The sequence below is a fragment of the Arvicola amphibius genome, chromosome 8, assembly GCF_903992535.2.
Source record: "Arvicola amphibius chromosome 8, mArvAmp1.2, whole genome shotgun sequence".
Classification (NCBI taxonomy): domain Eukaryota; kingdom Metazoa; phylum Chordata; class Mammalia; order Rodentia; family Cricetidae; genus Arvicola; species Arvicola amphibius.
In genome coordinates this window covers 101953846-101973185 of record NC_052054.1, presented here as the reverse complement: position 1 = coordinate 101973185, position 19340 = coordinate 101953846, and the positions used below count along the sequence as shown (strand labels likewise).

General features: G+C 47.6%; 1 protein-coding gene across 1 annotated transcript in view; it reads right to left on the bottom strand.

Moving 5' to 3' along the window:
* Window positions 1–325: 325 nt before the first annotated feature.
* The window catches only part of Iqca1 (IQ motif containing with AAA domain 1), a 120376-nt gene continuing 101361 nt past the window's right edge, over window positions 326–19340 (bottom strand). Inside the window, exons 19-22 of the mRNA XM_042055621.1 lie at window positions 19202–19287; window positions 13117–13294; window positions 7525–7763; window positions 326–941 (exon numbers count right to left, since the gene is read on the bottom strand). Coding sequence (XP_041911555.1) covers window positions 822–941; window positions 7525–7763; window positions 13117–13294; window positions 19202–19287 — 623 coding nt within the window. The 3' untranslated portion in view covers window positions 326–821. The remainder of the gene's footprint in view (window positions 942–7524; window positions 7764–13116; window positions 13295–19201; window positions 19288–19340) is intronic.

Here is a 19340-nt window from a genome sequence, read left to right as displayed (position 1 = left end):
AGGGTGTTGGAATCCCTGAAGTTGGGGTTCCCTGAAGTTGGGGTTACAGACAGTTGTGAGCCTTGCGATATGGGTCTGGGAACCTAACCCAGGGCTTCTGCAAGCGCAACACACTCTCTTAACCATCTCTTCATTACCTGCCCCAGTTTTATGTTGTGGTTTCTGCCTAGTCTTTGACCTGCAGAGGTCAGATGGCTTACCAGCCGTCTCAGTGCTGTGATCCAAACATTAGAGGAGGCCGCCGTACTTCCTGAGCCTCACCTACATGCGGCAGACTCCACGGTGAAGACCTTGCTCAGCTCCGACAATCCAATTACTGAGTCAGTTCAAGGGCAACAGCTTTATTTCATTATGTGATATTTATTACTACAGCAAATAATTAATTTATTTAAAATATGTGCAATAAAATATACAGTGCATATGGGTTAATAAACAGCTAGTATCGACAACACAGTGACGGGGCTCTCGTCACAGGAGAGACCTCTGAAGCATGTTGTCATCTTGGAGCTAATACTGACAGGTGCGTGAGCTGGGGAGAGTGCGGGTCACGTGGGAAGCAAATTTAAATTATAGACAGACTTCGCAGGAGTTAAGGGACAGTGGCAAGCAGCAGAAATGGCTGTAAAGGACATCTTCCTTAGTGTCCAGACTCCTAAAGGGTGGCTGAACAAGCACAGTGGTTAGCGGGCAGTGACTGGGAATGGCTGCTTGCATCTTAGCTTCTCCTTGGGCATCCCCGGGTGGGCAGGGGTGAGCCTCTCCCCGATGAGCTGGGGCCGTCACCATCTCAAAGACGCTCAGGGTGGCTCCTGAGGAAGAAACTACTTCTTTTTCCCCTTTTTCCCTTTCTTCTTGCCTTTATCCTTCTCCTTGTCTTTGTTGCCGCCGATCGTTAGCGACAAGATTCGCTTCTTCCCGAGAGGGGTTTTGGCATACCAGTTCTGAAATGAGAAGATGTTGCGGAAATGATTGGATGTGAAAATACCGAGATAATCCTGGCGGTAAAGATGTATCAGCTAAGAAGGGGACAGTAAGTGGCCGTTAGACACTGGGCATTTGATGTGTGATCAGTACAAACGTCTCGTTGAATTTCTAGCTTGTGTTTCTGTGACTTGAAACTTCTCCTCAGGTAGTTAGTTGTACTAGAGAACCACACAGTAACCTCTACACACAGTCCTGCCTAATTAAGACTGCCCCAGGATGTGGCTTTCCTGGTAATGCGGCCATTACCTCACATGTGGTCAGCTATTAGTAGCTCAATTGGTCGACATGTAAGACCACAGGGGGCCACTCAGCGTCCTCTGAGGGAGATGTGGAAAACATGGCACTGATAATATTTTATTTACAACCCGAGAAACCTTTCAGTACAACCTTACAGATAATCTCAGAAAATGATTATACTGGATGCTATTTATCCATTTTCTTACAATTCAGTTAAAAAAGATTTCTTTCTCCCTCCTTTGCCTCCTCTCTCTCTCTCATGTGTGTGTGTGCGCGCATGCGCATGTGTGTGTGCCCACATGTGTGCAGGTACTTGCAGAAGCCAGAAGAGGGCACTAGATCCCCTGGAGCTGGAACAATAGCAGTTATACATCACCTGACGTGGATTCTGGGAACCAAACTAGTGTCTTCTAGAAGAGCAGTAAGCACTTTCCTGAATGCTTCTCTCTCTAGCCCAGTTTACAATTGTACAGCCCCTGGACATATGTGAGAGGACTTCCTTAGGAACAGCATACAAAAAGTGAATTTCTTCTGGTTACACGACACGGATCCACTTGCTGTTGCTCTTGGTGAGTGGGAGACTATTTTAGTCATCTGTCTCAAATTTGTTTTCTCCTGTCACTTAGATGCTAGTTTAGCTGGATATAAAATATTAGTTAGATGATCATTTTCCCTCAACACTCTGAACATATAAGTTACTGTTTTCTGGCATCTTCTGCTGTCAAAGAGATGTTTGATTATACATGTTGTTTCTTTGGGGGCGATCTGATAGCTTTTAAGTGGAGTTTGTTATCTCGTTCTTAGACTTCTAAGAATTGATAAAATGGATTTACTCTATTTGTCTAGCTGTCTGCCTGGAGTTTATTTTTAATCTGATACCTCATACTTTTAATTTGGGAAAATTCTCTGCCAGTCTCACTTTAGACTTGTGTTCTTTTCTTCTGAGAATTGTGTTAATTGAAAGTCAATTCCTTTGGATGTATAGATTGTTATTTTAGTTTTATAATTTTACATGTTTTGCTCTTCTGTGATCCTCTGTAGGGGAACTCCCCAGGACCACTTTCCAGTTCTGTGATTCGCTCTTTGACCTTACCTAGTCTGGAGTTCATACTTGCCTTAGTTTTTGCCATTTAATTAACTACTGCATTTTTTCGCGTATAAGCTTTATTTTGTGGTTTTAAAAAATAATGATCTTTTATTATTGTTTTGTTTAAAAAGTGCATTTCTATGAAAGTCATATCTTTCCTTATTTTCTTGAACATGTAATTATATGTACTCATACCATTTTGTCATATCATTCTTTTAAAGTTTTTAATGCTTTTTTGAGATTGTAATATAATTACTCCATTTATCTCTTCCCTTTGCCATCTCCAAGCCTTCCTATATACACCTCTCCTTGCTCACTTTCAATGTCATTGCCTCTTTTCTCATTAACTGTTGTTACATGGACACTATATTTTCTGCAATGTTTTCCTCTTCTAATTTTTACATTCATTTCAATGGTCTGTGGTTCCCTGACCATCTGCAGGCTAGGTTTAGTGTCTATGTCTAGCCAACAAATAGCATATTCATTGAATGTTTACTTTAATGTTTGCTTATTTTTTTTTTCAGTATCAGATATTCTGTTTGGTTCTTTTTCTCTAGTGTATGTGTTGTCCCCTTGTAATGTTTCTGGCTTTTAAAATTTAATCACAGTTAATATGTAGTGTCCCTCAGAAGGTTCTGCAAGTTCTTAGTGGTCCCAGTTCGGTACTGGTATGCCATGCCATTTCCTTCTGGGTAAGGATGCTTTTTATTATGAATTTGTTTTCTTCAGGAGTCATGTTTTTTGTAGGAATCAGATGTCCCTTGACTTGGATGCACTTCTACAAAGAGTGGTTTTTCTCCTTGCTTTTTATAATGATTTCAGGGGTTTTAATGGTCATTCAATTATGACCATTAAATACAAATATTTTAAAAACATGTTAGCATTTCAAGTTGAGATTCTGGTGCCCTGGAGTAGTGCTGATATGAATCCTTCATGGACAATGTGCAGGCAAGGTGTTTAGTATCATATAGAACATTTTTTTTTTATTGAACAATCCCTGATTGTGTCCCAAAAACATCCCAATTCTATGCAGGGCCCATTTTGCCATTACCTGGGACCAAGGTTGCCACATATGTGTACCTTATGCTCCCAGGACTCAGCTAAATGCATTATCCCAGAGGCTAGTACCTGTCTGAGAGTTCCCTAAGGACCCTTTGCTCCTTTTCTTAGCCTTGGCCCCACTTTTAGAAGTGAAGTAGTCAGGACTTCACTGCTGACTTCTTTCTTCTTTGGTTTAGAGTCCTGCTAAAGAACTTGATCTTGGAGTAGGCCATGAATCACAGCTCTGCTGCTGTTGGCTGAGTGACTGCACAGTTACCTGTCTCTTGTATTGTTTTCCTTTTTTCTCTGGTGTTTTGGCAAATTACTCAAATCTGTATTCAAAAACAGCACATTTAGGACTTCACAGTCCTGGAAATGGTCTTATCGACCTAGGTCAAGGCATCAGGCATCAGTAGGACTGTGCACCTCTCTGGAGGCCCCAGAAGAGAGACTGTTCTCTTGCCTTCTGCAGCTTCTGCTCTTCCCCAGACCCCTGCTCTTCTGTCTGTGGTTCCCCGTCCATCCACAGGCTAATGACACTGGGCTAGGTGCCAGTGAGTATCCCTCCAACTGCCCTGTCTCTCTCCTGACCTCCTCCTCTACTCTCAGGGTTTCACTGAACTCACTGGAACAGGCCAGGCTGGTCTGAGGATCTTAGGGTCAGCCAATAGCAAACTTATTCTCCCTTTGCCGTGCAAGGTCTATGTACCGAGCTCTGCGTACCCACTGTGGTGGTTTGAAGGAAAATGGCCCCCAAAGGGAGTGGCACCATAAGAAGGTATGACTTTGTTGAAGTAGGCGTGTCCTCGTTGGAGAACGTGTGCCACTGTGGGGGTGGGCTTTGAGGTCTCTGTCACTTGAGCTTTGCGCAGTGTAACACGCAGTCAACTTCCTGTTGCCTGTAAGATGTGGGGCTCTCAGTTCCCTCTCCAGCACCATGTCTGCCTGCACGCCACCATGTCAGCACCATGCTGACAATGGACTGAACCTCTGAACTATAAACCAGCCCGGTTAAATGTTGTCCTTTCTAAGAGTTGCTGTGGTCATGGTGTCTCTTCACTGCCATAGATGCCCTAACTAGGACACTCACCACACTTCTTATAGATCAGGCTGTTTTACCTGTAAAATAAAAGGTTATGAGGTCTAAATGATGATACCATCTATAGATTTACTCGCTTTCTCTACCACATCCAGGGAATAGGACGGAATGTTCTGGAGGAGCTGTGAGCTCAGTAGATACATTCTCAGAAGCACAGTCAGGGAAAACTTATGGGCCCAATTGTGCACCATGTCAGCAATGGTCATCACAGTATCCAGGAGTGTGATGACATCACCACATCTGTTCCATAAACGTGTCACTAGCAAATCTATCGAACATCTACTTGGGGCTCGGCACTGTGCCTGCTGCTACACTAACGGTTAGGGAATAGGCTCATGGTGGGAAAATGATTCTGTTTCTTTAGAAATGAACGGAATGACTAAACCCACCCAGAATGGAGGCAAGAGGCAGATGCATTTGTGCCCGGTGTCACAGTCCTCCAACATCCGGCACAGGCGAAACTCCTGGAGATCAATTTGCAAAGTTAAAAAACCAGCTTTAAGTTTTAATATGATCAACCACATTCTTTAAAACAAGGTGGAAAGCCAGTGTTTTACAAAGGGGTAAAAAAAAAAAAGCAGAATTTCAGAAAAGATTATGTCCCTGGGAGATGATGAAGATCTGTTAACTAATACAGTTAGTGCATCAGAATGTTCAGCAGTTAACAGGACAGCATAAAAAACTCCAGTACTCAACAAACTGGCTGCAGTTGGAGGTTTCTTCTTTGTCAGTTTTGCATGAGCTGGGGTCCATAAAACATAGCCAAATCCAGTCTGTTGTCTGTCTTTCAAAGAGCGTTTTATTAGGACAGAGCCATCATTATCTGTGTATACACTGGGTAAGAGGCTCTTGCGTTATGATTCACAGGTGGCCCAGGCAGCAACAGCAAGGCTGTCAAAGCCCCACGTCCTCTCTGGGTCTTTTCTTTCCTTCCTTCCTTCCTTCTTTCCTTCCTTCCTTCCTTCCTTCCTTCTTTCCTTCCTTCCTTCCTTTCTTTTTTTCTAGATGGTGTTTCTCTGTGTAGCCCTGGCTGTCCTAGAGCTCACTCTGCAGATCAGGCTGGCCTCAGACTCAGAGATCTGTCTGCCCCTGCCTCCTAAGTATTGGGATTAAAGGTGTGTGCCACCATGCCCAGCTCTCTCTCTCTGGATCTTTACAGGAAACACTCACCACCCTGATGGTGACACTAGTTCTGGAACATTATTATTTTTTCTTTTATTTTTGTCTCTTTAAAAGAACACAGATTCTTTTCTTTTTCTAAATTGAGCTACACATTTTCCCTACTCCTCTCCCTTCCTCCCCCTACCCTCTCCCATGACCCCCACACTCCCAATTTACTCAGGAGATCTTGTCTTTTTCTCCTTCCTATGTAGATCTACATATGTCTCTCTTAGGGTCCTCTTTGTTGTCTAGGTTGTCTGGGGTTGAGGAATGCTCCTTCATTGCTGGTGGGAGTGCAAACTGGTACAGCCACTTGGGATACCCAAAGTATGCTCAATCATACTACAAGGACATGTGCTCAGCTATGTTCATAGCGGCATTGTTTGTCATAGCCAGAACCTGGAAACAACCTAAATGCCCCTCAACTGAAGAATGGATAAGGAAAATGTGGTACGTTTACACAATGGAGTACTACACAATGGTAAAAAATAACGACATCTTGAAATTCACAGGCAAATGGATGGATTTAGAAAAAAATCATATTGAGTGAGGCAACCCAGATCAAGAAAGACAAGACAAATACAACATGTACTCATTCCTAAGTGGCTTCTCGACATAAAGCAAAGGGACATTATTTTTATGGTTTCTCACTTCCCACTGAAGTACTTGGGGACAAAGTGGGAAGGAAAAGCAGTTTTGGCTTGGTAGAAAAGTAATGCATTCTAGAGTGGAAATTTGAGCAGGCTCTTGAAGGTGAGAATCTTCAATGAAACTCTGAAGCCTCCTTTTGGTGACAGTGTGACACTGTGGTGACCTTCTTTGGCACAGGTAGTTTTCATCCCTTGATCTAGGATATACCTCTGTTCACACTGAGCTAAAGTGGTGGGTCTTGACCCCTTTGGGAACTGAATGGCCCCTTCACAGGGGTCTCCTAAGGCCATCAGAAAACACAGACATTTACATTATGGTTCATAACAGTGCCAAAATTATGAAGTAGCAATGAAATAATTGTATGGCTTGGGATTATCACAACATCAGGAACTATATTAAAGGGTTCAGCACTAGGAAGGTCCAGAGCCACTGAGCTAAAGGAAAGAAAGCAGTCTTTGAGGAATGTGTGTCGGCCTAGGAGGGACAAGGGCTCCTGACTGTGTCTTAGCCCAGCTACGTGAATGGAGAGAGCATGGTCCTTGGGTAGCTTTGTTCCTCACAGAAAGAAGGATGTGGGATGAGAGCTCTCTAGGTCTCCTCTGGATCTAAAACCTCCCACAAACACATTAGAATGTTCCCAAACACTAGCAAACTGAATTTTTATGAGCTGGCTCATGTTTCATATTGTATGTATATAGGAGACTGAGAAAGGAGGGAGCCTGTGAGGGCAGGGGCCAGATAGCTTCAGCTTGATATTTCAAGAGTAGTTTTCCATATTCCAAACTTGTTCCATAATATGAAATGTGAAGTGAAAACAGAATAAAGGATGAAAGAGAGAGGGGGATGGAAAAAGGGAGGGGAGCGAGAGAGAAAGAGAGGGTGGGAGGTAGAGAGAGAGTTTGCAACAGGCAGGGATGGAGATTGAACCCAGGGCCTTGTGCATTCTAGGCAAGCCCTCTGAGCTCCACCCCCACATTCTCAGCTCTGGAATTAGCAGCTTCGAATCCTGCAGTTTGCTGTTACTTTCTAAGGCCACATACTGGGGCCTCTCGGAGAGCCAGAAGACATGCGCTCTACCTTCCGGGTGCAAAGAAAACTCAGAAGACAAGAGCCTCAAAGAGGTTGTGATTTCAGAATGGTCCGCTTCAAATTTCCCTGAGTGTGGCAGGACTCGAATCAACGGAACCCAGGCAACTGGGGGAAAAGAGAGGAGGTCACGTGACCAGAGTTTGCCTAGGATTTGGCTAGCAGCGCATCCGGTTACCTTAAAACTCTCTTCTTCCTCCTTGTACACGGGGCTCATGCTGGTCATCATGGTGATGAACTCGACGGCCGTGAGGGGCTTGTGCGGCTGCTGCCGGATCCTGCGGTCTGTGAGGACCTCTTTGATCACTTTGACGATCTGCCCCTGCGTGAAGCCATCGGTGACTTTAGACAGGCAACTGATGTTCAAGGCATTGGTGAGCACGCCTCCATTGCGCAGGATGATTTGCTTCCACAGAACTGTCAACATCCAAGGTGGCGGGAAAGACAGAAAACAGGAGCGGCAAGGTGAGCAGCCTTAGCCAAGGTCTCCGCCCAGAGCCCAGTCTCACCTAGAGAAGAATTTCTCAGAGAAACCCACCCCAGTTGGCTTGCAATTCAAATGAGCAGCCAGCTGAATCCATCTCCTCTGGGGACTTCTCCAGCATCGGAGATGCATATTGGAGACCCTCAGGTCTGTAGTTTCACTTGGGTCCCTTGTAAAGTCACACACACACACACACACACACACACACACACACGAAACTCATGAGGTTTTAATGTGGCACCTCTAAAGATATTTAAAAACTTCCAAGATAGGAAATTCACCCTGGGCGTGTGTGGTGCCATTGTTCATTGAGTATCATGTTTCCCCATGAGTGTGGATAAGTGGGAGATGCACGCCTTTATCTTTTTAATTACAAGGTTCATTTCTTGTATTATCATTGTAACCGGAATAAGAACACAGAGTCCCATTTTTATTAGCTGGTGCCAGGCTCCACATAGCAACAGCACACACTGGACCCAACAGAGCAAGTGTGCTCCCTGCCCCCCTGTTAGCTGTCCACACACTGGCTGACTGCAGCCCATCAGATGGGTGCTGGTCGAGGGTCATTTCTATCGCAACACAGGGATGCAGAGAAAAGGAGTTATAAAATGCTTGGTGCTTAATTTTAGAGACAGATCGATGCCTTGTATGATCTTCACAATAACATCACGTCTGGTGCACTGTGTCCCCACTGCTCAGCGGCCTTCAAAGGGGATCTCTGGGGCCTGCTGTTTCCCAGCTGGGCTGGGTGAGGAGTGTTCCTGTCACTGTCTGTCTGTCTCTTCATTCGGAAGGTCTGGTGAGATCCCAGAACATTTTAACTTCCTCAAGGAATACCAAAAAGTACATTTTAAAAATGACCCAAATCTGATGTTTGGGTCCATTGGTCAGGGATCTATTCTGGGTCTGTTCAATGACTCCATGAATCCATTCACCCAAAGCAGACAAGATGTAAAGTTCTGCTTATGACAATGAGGGATAAAATGGCTGAGGGAAGACCCATGGCAATGTTAGGGAGTACCATTGCCCAGATAAGAATTGCCCAGTGTTTACCCCTGGGTTGGGTGCATGGCTCCTGACCTCCTGGGCTGTATGTATGGCCCTTGAATGAGTCAAACTGCTGCATCATTAGGAAAGATGTTTTTGGAAGCTTGTGGAGGAAGTAGCCAGGGCCATGGGGAGGTCCTATTGGCTCAAAACAACACAGCAGCTAACTTCTTAGAATCTTGCTATGTCCTTGATGGGTTTATTGGGGTTGGAATTCCAGTTAGTGCTAGCGGGAGAAGGAAGTAAAGCAATGTACCTGAAATACTTGGAAGTCCCATCATGGACAGGGATTTCTCTGTACCTGGATTATTATCGTTATTATTATTACCGTTATTCAAATTAACAATGCCTTCAAGTTTCTTAACCCCATCCCCCAATCATCAGCTATGAAACATGAACTACAGAACGTGTGTGTGTGTGTCTGTGTGTGTGTCTGTGTGTGTGTGCATGTGGAGACAGAACATAGCAAGCCTGGAGAATTTGGATCCAAATATGAACACCACAGAGTTAGAAATCAGAAAATACAAACTCCAGCAAAAATGGCAGTCAGCAGCCTCAGCTAGACAACGGTGTCACTTCCAAACAGCTCTGGCTTCTGCCCAAGCATGCTTAACCTACAGAAAAGACCAGTGGTTCCCAGTGGTGACTCTGGCAGGTGAGGAGGGGAGAAAGAGTCACAAATAGCTAAAACCACAGCCATCAGAAACTAAGCTGGAAACTCAGATGGCCCGGGTCTTTGTGTACACAAGACTGCTATTGGTGGCACAAGCTGGAACCGTCTCTGAGTGAGCAGTGAGAACCTGGGCACCCCAGAATTAGAGCCTCCATCCTGTCTCTGCTGCATGTCAGGTTGTAGTAGGTACGGCCTTGGATGTTCCTGGTCTAGCCCATCCAACTGCCTAATATGAGCGATCTCTATCTCCATCAGTGAGGATTCACTAGTCATGGAATGTACATGTCTGGTGTAACCGAGTATGTTTCCTATATACAGAAACCAGACACACACACACACACACACACACTCACGCACAACATAAAAACAGAAGAGAGACTATCTGGTGGGAAGAAAGGGACTAGAAGGTGGAGGAGAAGGGAGATGGGAGGGTGGTGGGGGTTCCATATTAGCAAGTTACAGTGATACTACATGACACCATTTTAATGAAACTTATTATTTTGTATGGCAACCAAAAATCATTTAAAGAAAACAAAAAAGAAATGTATGATGCTAGAAATTGCGTAGCACTGTTCTGAAAATTTCTCAGGGTGTATACATCGCTGACAGCCCAAGGCTCATTACTGCGAGAGCAGTCAGGGGACTTGTCTACCTGCTCACAGTCACCTTAGGACTTGGTGGATGAGAGCAGAAGCCTGATTTCCTCCTTGTGGTCGATGAACTTGACCTATTCACCTTTAAAAGAATATGTCTGATGGGTGTGGTGGCATGTTCTGGGACAGAGGCAGGCAGATCTCTGGGAGTTCAAGGTCAACCTGCCCAACATAGTGAGTTCCAAGTCATCCAGAGCTATGTAGTGAGATTATGTCTCAAAAGAAGGAAGAGTGAGAAAAAAAAAAAAGAATAAAGGAGAAAGGAGAAGGAGAAGGAGAAGAAGGAGAAGGAGAAGGAGAAGAAGAAGAAGAAGAAGAAGAAGAAGAAGAAGAAGAAGAAGAAGAAGAAGAAGAAGAAGAAGAAGAAGAAGAAAAAGAAGAAGAAGAAGAAGAAAAGAAATAATCTATGGTGCTACTGGAGCCACTGTCCTCAGAACTTATGGGACCTTGCATAGAAAGTCTCACTTGAGACAGGAGCTCCACAGTGGGCCCAGGACTGGCAGGCAGCTGGTATGACCTAGGAGTACAGATGGGGAGGAATAAGTACAGATGTTTTAGGGCTGGTGTGGGTGGGGGAGGACCCTGTCAGGACTCAAGAGTGTCCATGACAGCAAGGGGCCTTCTGGTGGAAACTGTGTGTGTGCGCGTGCGTGCGTGCGTGCGTGCGTGCGTGTGTGTGTGTGTGTGTGTGTGTGTACATGCTCTCACATGTAGAAGCCAGAGGCTGATGTCCTATATCTTCCTTAGTGACTCTCTACCTCAGTTCATGAGATAGGATCTCTGGTTGAACCCAGGGTTCACTGATTTGACGAAGCTGGCTGGTAGGTAGGTGGAAGCAGGTGGAGGTAGGGAGCCCCCTGTCCCTGCCTCCGCAGAGAGTGGACAACAGGCGTGCATCACCAGGCCCAGCATGGAAAGTGGGAGCTGGGGGCTCCAAGCTCAGGTCCACTTGCAGGTCAGCAAGCAATTGGCTGCCTGGGCCATCACTCCTGGTCCATCTCGCACTTCCTCTTTTGGAAGAGCAGGCCCCTCACTACAGACCAATCCCCATTCCCCCTCCTTTGCAGAGAAGGGGAAGAATCTGGGCTCGGGCCATCTGCTTTGGATGTCCCCAACTGATCTGACCCTGGCTGGGTTCACCATTACATAGTATCTTAACATTCATTTTATCTTGAGCTTCACGGGTGAAAGAGTTAAGTGATATGATTTGGGGGAGTGTCTGACCCTCTGGGGCCTTGAATTCCAAACAAATGCGAAGACATCGCCTCTGCATTTATCCCCATATGGGCGGGGCCTGTGATGAATTGTGTAATTAGTTAGGTAGACCCTGGGGGAGATCAGCTACACTGAAGCATTAGGGTGGTCCAGGGGGCTTCTGAGGACCACACAGGGCATTCATCAGCCTGGGGGTGGTTTGTAGAGTAGCTTGATTTTGTGGCTAGGCAGGAGGTAGACACTGAGTTAAGTCTAGGAGGCCTTATTTGGAGACCCACAGCTGCCTGCTGATCTCTCTGGGCCCATGTCACCCCACTCAGCCCCGTGGCTTTCTTTGAGGTGTCTCTGTGTGTGTGTGTGTGAGAGAGAGAGAGAGAGAGAGGCGGGTGTTTATAAACCTCTGGAGCTCTGGCTGCTGATAGATAAATGGCTGAGTAGCAGCCCTGCTATGGATCTGCAGCCCCGGCCCGCAGGGCTGGAGGAAACCACAGTGATCACCTCGATCACCTTGGAGGCAGGAGTGGTCTTTCTCTAAGACAGATGCTCTACCGCACTGATAGCAAAAGCCTCAAGGTCCTGTGGGGAACATGGAAAGATTTATAATGTCAGCAAAAATGGTGGTCAGACAAATCAGTATTGGGAAGAAACATCTGAGAAGCTACCACATGGTGGATTGGCCCTGGGCCCAGCAGAGGTACCTTCCGTCCCAGAGGAAGGGCTGCCTTTTCCACCAGTGATGAAGTCAGAAAACATTCAGGAGAGAATCCATAGTTCTTAGATTTAGGAAAGAAAGCTGAGTTCTTGGAGATGCCCAGCATTTTGTCTCAGACTGCAATTGCCTGTGACGTCCGCTGATGGCTTCCCTTTTGCCAGACAACAGAAGCCACTCAGTCCAAAGCCGGTCTTTGTGCTGTGGTCCCTTAAAGTGAACACCCCACACAATAAAAGAAGAGGAAAAGTGAGCAAGATGGAGAGGGAGGGGAGGCTTGAGAGCAACGGCGTCCTCCCCAGTGCTGTGAGAGCAGGGTCTTTACCCCTGCTCCGCAAGGCACCCTCTTCTCTCTGCTCCCCACAGCGCAGCCTCCTCATTTCTCCCCATCTCTGCAGTCTCCTCTCCCATCACCTCTGCCTGGCTCCTTGATGCCCCATATTCTTTTCTCCTGTCCCATCATCTGTGACGCCAGCCAACCCACCTTCCTTCTGCTCTGGTCTGGCTGGCTATGAAGAACCTGCTGTGGCCCTAAATGACAGACAAGCCGTAGGTGGGTAGAGACACAACGGGTCCCAGAGTCTTCCTTGCTATGCATGTAACATGGATTTTATGTAGCCAGGGTCATACTCTTTGCAGATAGAGGGACTAGCAACCTAGGGCCTGAAGTGCCCAGGGTCCTTTAAGTCATTGGTTCTCAACCTCTGGGTTGAATGACTCACAGGCCACCTAAGCCCATCGTAAAACACAGATATTTACATTATGATTCATAATGGTGGCAGAATTACAGTTAGGAAGTAGCTATGAAAATAATTTTATGGTTTGGGGGTCACCACAACATGAGGAACTGCATTGAAGGGTCGCAGCGTTAGAAAGTTGAGAGTCACTGCTCCAAGCCCACCGGTGGTCCGTCCTCCCGCGCTACCTGCCTGCAGGCAAAGCTCAGGAACCAGGCCTTGACACCGCATGGAAGGCCTTATAATACTTGCCATATCTGGAAGCGTAGTCGGGGCGGGGAACCAAAATAATCTTTTGGTAAACTCTGCAGAAGGACTGGAGCTCAGCGTCAAAGGGGCGGTGTGTGGTCCCCACTATCAGGATCCTATCATCCGGCTTCAGGAGCTTCAGGAGTTTGGGGAGGTGCTTTTTCAGGCGTTTTGGTTCATTCTGGGAAGAGAGAGGAGGAAAGATGAGGCCGCACGGAGCAAAGAACTGAGAGTAGAGAAGCTGAAGGGGAGGAGCGTGATTTTGAGGTTTTGAGGTGACCTCTCTAAGTGTGTCCCTGGATGAGCCCTGGGAGGTGCCTCCTACTTGACTTTTTTTTCTGTGGCGATTTCCTGCCTCTGGCCTCTGGTATTCACACTCAGGATTGAGAAGGACGGAAAGAAGGAAGGAAGCCCCTGACGGAAGACTCAGGACTTGGACCCTCAGTGGGCCACCCCAGTCGGCCGATCTCTTAGCGGAGGGAGCCCACTTTGTTCTGGGCTGTCTAAAAGATGGGCTCAAGTTTTCCTTTGCCGCTCAAAGAACCACAAGGCCTGGAGGTGCTGGCTCTCACGTCACCACCTTGATGAGCTTGGTGGCAGCTCAAGGCTGCAGCTTTCCAGCCTCCTGTCCACACCAAGAGGGAGGGGCAGGCATGTGGAGGAGTCTGCTCTGGATCCCAGGGAGAAGCAGGGTTGGCCTTGTTGCCCTGGGCAATGCCTGCCTCAGAGTTAAGCCTGACTGGTACAGCTGAACGAAGAGGAAGCATGGGAAGGCAGCTTGGACGGAGATGCCCAAGCCTGGCCCTGGTCATTGTGGCTCCTATTAGCTGGTGTCTAATGATATTCTGCATCTTTTTATGAGCTTAGGGAGTCAACCATGTATCTTCTTCCTTTTTTGTTTCTCTGCAGCTTTTTTAGAGCCTGTCCTGGAACTAGCTCTTGTAGACCAGGCTGGCCTCGAACTCACAGAGATCCGCCTGCCTCTGCCTCCCGAGTGCTGGGATTAAAGGCGTGCGCCACCACCGCCCGGCACCATGTATCTTCTTTAGAGAAAAACATGTAGATTTTTAGCCCATTAAAAATTAGGGGGCTTTATTATTTTGGCTGGGTCACTTGGATTTCCACATAAACTTTAGGATTAGCTTTAAATATACGTGAATGAGCTGGGCAGTGGTGGCACACGCCTTTAATCCCAGCACTCGGGAGGCAGAGGCAGGTGGATCTCTGAGTTCGAGGCCAGCCTGGTCTACAAGAGCTAATTCCAGGACAGGCTCTAGAAACTACAGGGAAACCCTGTCTTGAAAAAACCAAAAAAAAAAAAAAAAAAAGAAATATACGTGAATGAGTCAGCCACCATGTTTATGGGGGTCACACTGCACCTGTAGGGCGGCTCTTGGGGCGAGGCCACCTGTCTTGTTAGTTTATCAGCACAAGCTAGTGTCACCTGCGAAGAGGGGACCTCAGAGGAGACACTGCCTCCATCAATTGGCCTGTGAGCACATCTGTAAGGCATCTTCTTGACTAATGCTCCATGTGGGAGGGTCTAGATGACTGCAGGATGGACCACCCCTGGGCAGGTGACCTGAGCCCTATAGAAAAGGCTGAGAAAGCAATGGGGACCACGCCAGGGAGTAGCATCCCTCCATGGTCTCAGCCTCAATTCCTGTTCCAGGGTCCTACCCTGGCTTCCCTCAATGGACCTATATGATACAATGAATCGTTCCTTCCCCAAGATGGTTTTGGTCAGTCTTTTATTACAGGCATAGAAACCCAACTAAGATTCCATCTTAGTAACAGTAAATCTTCAACCCATGTATACCAAATGTCTTCCTATTTATTTAGTTCTTTGGAATTTCTCAAAGCTTTTGTAGTTTTCAGAGGAGTCTTGTGCTACTTTTACACCACAGCACTTTCTGGAAACATTTTTTTCTGTGGCGTAGAGATGGAACGGTGGTGGGTTGAGAGGTGAGGGGTGGTGGGGAGGGTAGACTAGTCCTTTAAGAAACAGAGTAGAGTAAAGAACCCTTGCAGGGTGGATAGCATGGGGGGGTGTGCATGGGCGAGCCACCCAAAGACTGGCGGAGAAAGGACTGGTCAGAGGGTTCTAGAAGGCTTGAAACAGGGGCAAACCTGCGTGGCTCAATCCATCCACCCTTAGTACTCCGGTTGCTATGGAGATGGCAGTGCCCACTCTTCCCTTTCTGAGGCAGGATATGGCTATTTGCATGCCCTGAAGTGGCAGGGGGATCTAAAATTAAGTAGCCTATTTGGATGACAAATGTCGATACTGGGTGGCATCCATGGTTGACACCTTCACACCGAGGGGCTGTATTCTCCTGAGCTGGGAGTGAGAAAGCAGGGGTGTGTTCATCTAGTCGCCAGCTCCCCAGTGCTCAGGCCGGTACAGGTCTATTTCAGAGCTGTTCATTCAGCACAAGACCCGCTCATCAATCGTGCCGGGAACTGGCTCCTGATTAGCTGGCCACCTCCGCATCCGCCACCCCCCATGGCTGGCCTGCCAGTCCCTCACAACTGTATTACTGCGGGCAATTTCAAATTAGTGGCTAGCATCCATACGGCAATTTCAATTTGCTTTTCTGCAGTTAGCTCCGCGAACCGAGCGTCACAGTTAGTGCCAGCAAAGCAAGCAATTCCCCGGTGGGACCTATTGTGGTGGCAAGGAGGGCTGGGGACTAGATGAAGGTAACACGGGGCAATGGTGCAGAAAATGCAGCAGCAGGCACCCTTGCCTCAATCTTTACCTTCGTCTCTGACATGACTGACTGTCTGGTTATAGCAACATCATGGGTCAGGCATCAGCAAGGGTTTACCAGGGCAGGGCTGGCTTCCTCAAAACAGCATGGGTGAACCCCTGCAGCCCCCCAGGATGTGACTTTTCTGACATTTCTGAGGCCTTGCCAAGGGTTGCTGGGGTGACACGGAGGAGGATCGGGAGTGAGTAGGAGGAGGGGCAATTTCAGCTTCTTATCTTTGGCCCCTAAGATAAGAGGTCTTCAAAGGCAGGTCCCCAGGTCCCAGGAGAGGTCTAGCATGGTCCCAGGGGAGTTATGGGAGGTACAGAGGAACAGAGGACTGACCCTGTAGCAGAAGGGAAAGTCAGAGTCACATTGAGGGTCTTCCAGCGTGTGAGTGGCACCCAGCCAGGTTGAAGGTATGGCCTCCACGCTTAGCCTGGTTCTGAATCCCACAGTACCCCTTCCTAGCTGTGTTCACTTGGATCTCTGGTCTCTTTTTGTGAGATAGGAACAGGCTTCCTTCCAGGCTTGCTGGGAGTCTCTCTCATGAGTCTATTATGCCTCTTCTATCTGCCATGTTTGCCAAAAGCTGTCTTCATAACCCACAAGTGTGGCATCCTGAGATAGGCTCTCCATTCCAGTTTTCTCACGGTTGGCTAGGCCTTCTCCATCACCGCATCACTCAGAATGGGGCAAGCTCCGTGAATTTCACTGTGTGGGACCTTAATCCCAGGCAGAGGTACTGGGGGATACATTCCCATGGATACGATTTCAAGGGATACTCCTAGACTCTCCGAGCACGGCAGGAGGCCACCCTAAGCCAAGTGGCCTTGCTCTTTGGGCTGTGATTGTGATCATTCGGATCTGGCTTCCTGGTTGCTCTTTGGGCTGTATCTGTGGTCATTCACATCTGGCCTCTTGGTTTTAGGTAGCTGTTTCCTTCTCTGGGCTTTTGTAGCTTGGAGATCAGAGAATCCTTTGGGATAGAGGCTGGGACATGTGGGGAAAGGGACTCTGGGTCCCATGTGGCCAGGAGCTGGTGAGAATGCCGCCCCAAGTCCTCTTTCCCAGAGTAACAACTGCTGGACCTGGCCTTTGGTCCTCCCCTTCTGAAACGGGTGCCCACTGCTGTTGGTTCCCAAGATCTGGTGACTGGGAACCGTGGGTAGAGCAAGTTCAGCCTCAGATTTGGCATGGTGAAAAGGCGATGGGAAGTTTATGGTCCTGCTCCCCTGGCTCAGACAGGAGGTCCCTGTGCTCAGGATCTTCTGGAGCTTGCCATGCCCATATGTGACTCTTCCCCACAGCACCCACCTCCCACTGGGGTGGCTGGGTCACCCCTGGGCCTTGTGTTCAGACATCTTAGGAATCCAATGGGATATTTTATGTGGTGGGTTGAATGATAATGGCCCCTATAGGCTTATATATCTCAATGATTGGTCCCCAGTAGGTAGGACTGTTTAGGAAAAGGCCAGGAGGTGTGGTCTGATGAAGGGGCTGTGTTAGTGGGGACAGGCTTTGAGGTTTCTAAAGACGCATGCCGTTCCCAGTGTGCAGTCTGTCTCCAGCTCTTAGAGCACCATGTGAGCTCTCAGCTGTTCCTGCTGCCAGGCCTTCACTAGGCCATCGTGAGCTCGAACCCTCTGAAACCATAAGCCAAATTAAGTGCTTTCTCTTCTAAGATGCCTTGGTCACGTTAACAGAAAAGCAACTACCATGTTCCGGGACTTGTGCAGGGTGCGATCTGTGGTCTTCAGAGTGGGAAATTCCCCGGACAGTCAAGGATCTTCCGGTCAATGTGGACAGAGCAACAGTTCAGTTTGTCCACAGCCTCCCCAGCCTCTGCCACCTGCAGACCAGACTCGGCTATGGATGGTGTTTGTGGGATCAGGGAGACAAGAGCGGAAGGGTGGATGCGGAGACTGGAGAGATGCTCCGTCTGTGCCACCAACTTCTCCATCCCTGCCAGCTTCCCGCCTTGCACACTGCTTCTCCACGGGAGTATCTCATCTTGCTGCTTGCCACCAGCACCCCCCTAAAGGCAACGCCAGCCCTCTGCCCTGGCCTTCAGATCTCTCATCGGCAGGCTGCCCTCCTTGGATTCTCTGTGGACTTGGATTGTAGTCGTTTTGTGACAGCCAACTGGGGTTATGGGAGAGGAAACCAGAGACATTTCCTGAAGTCAGAGGCTCTTCTGGCCGATAGTTAAATAAGTAGAGACTAAGAGAGGTTAAGTGACTTGGTGAAGACACACAGCCGGCGAAGGCGAGCTGCAGAAACCTGCCTTCTGAATTTCACATCACTCAGGGTGAAGTCCTGTGGGAGAGCCAATCGCCACGTCCGTTAGCAGCCCACACTATGATGACACGATACATATGACCCCTGTCTAAGCATAGCCCCGCATGCCTCTTTAGACGTACGATGCCCTTTAGACGTATGATCACAGTTTCTGTCCTCAGTTTTTCAGACTGGGAATTTTTCCTTCCTCAATGTCTTGACACGGTCAGCAGAGGGCGCTAGCCACCAGACTCCCAGAAGAACTATAACAAATGAGTCTTCCTAAGAGGTTTTGAAATGACAGGGCAATCAGGGCTCATTTGGAGAAGCAAAGATTGAGCTTTCGGGCTTTGCCCAAATCACCTCTACCTGCTGAAAATGATGTATAATACATAAGTGATTAAAATCCTTACCGATTTAATCAGAATCCACAGCTAACCACTATTTGCTTTGCTACAAATTGGTGTGGAATAACAAGCCTGTGTATCTGTAATTTTTTTTTAAACTTGTGGGAAATTTGCTGGTGGTTTGTGGGGGGGAAATGTGGGGGAGGGGGGCCATTGAAAAGAGAGAAAAGGAGGAAGGAAGCAATTGAGACTGAGCTCCCCAGAGGCCCTGAATGCAGGGCACTTAGCTTTGCTGTTGATGGCCTTTGTTCCCGAATTCCAGGCCCTTTGCTATTTATTATTATGAACAATAGGAAATTGTAATAATAACTCCGTGTGTGCCCCTGGCTGTAACTGAGCGGAGTTTTCGGTATTGTTTCTTTCCTCTGAATCATGTTTGGGCTGAAAAACCTCCCTCCTTTCTTTTCTATTTTTCTGATTTTTTTTCTTCCAAATTATGCCTCATAAAAATCAAGGCACTGGCTTCTTTCAAATACTGACAAGCACTTAGGGCAGAGAGCCTACTGCGGAAGGATTTAAAGCCCCGGCGGTGTCTCCCTTACTGTTTTGAAAAGCTAAGAGTTCTTGAAAGTAGAGATGGTTCCTGGTGAGCTCCCTCCCCCAGAGGAAGAAAACAAAGAATGACAGAAGGCCACCAGGAGGACTCACCTGCCTCTCAGCCTGCGGGACTTTTTTGTAGAAGGTTTTCTCCGTGGCTTGGATCCACAACCACAGACGCTGAACTGGCGAGCCACCTGCAGAGGACAAGAGCCAAGAGCCGGCCTAGAGGTGAACGTGTTTCTTCCTG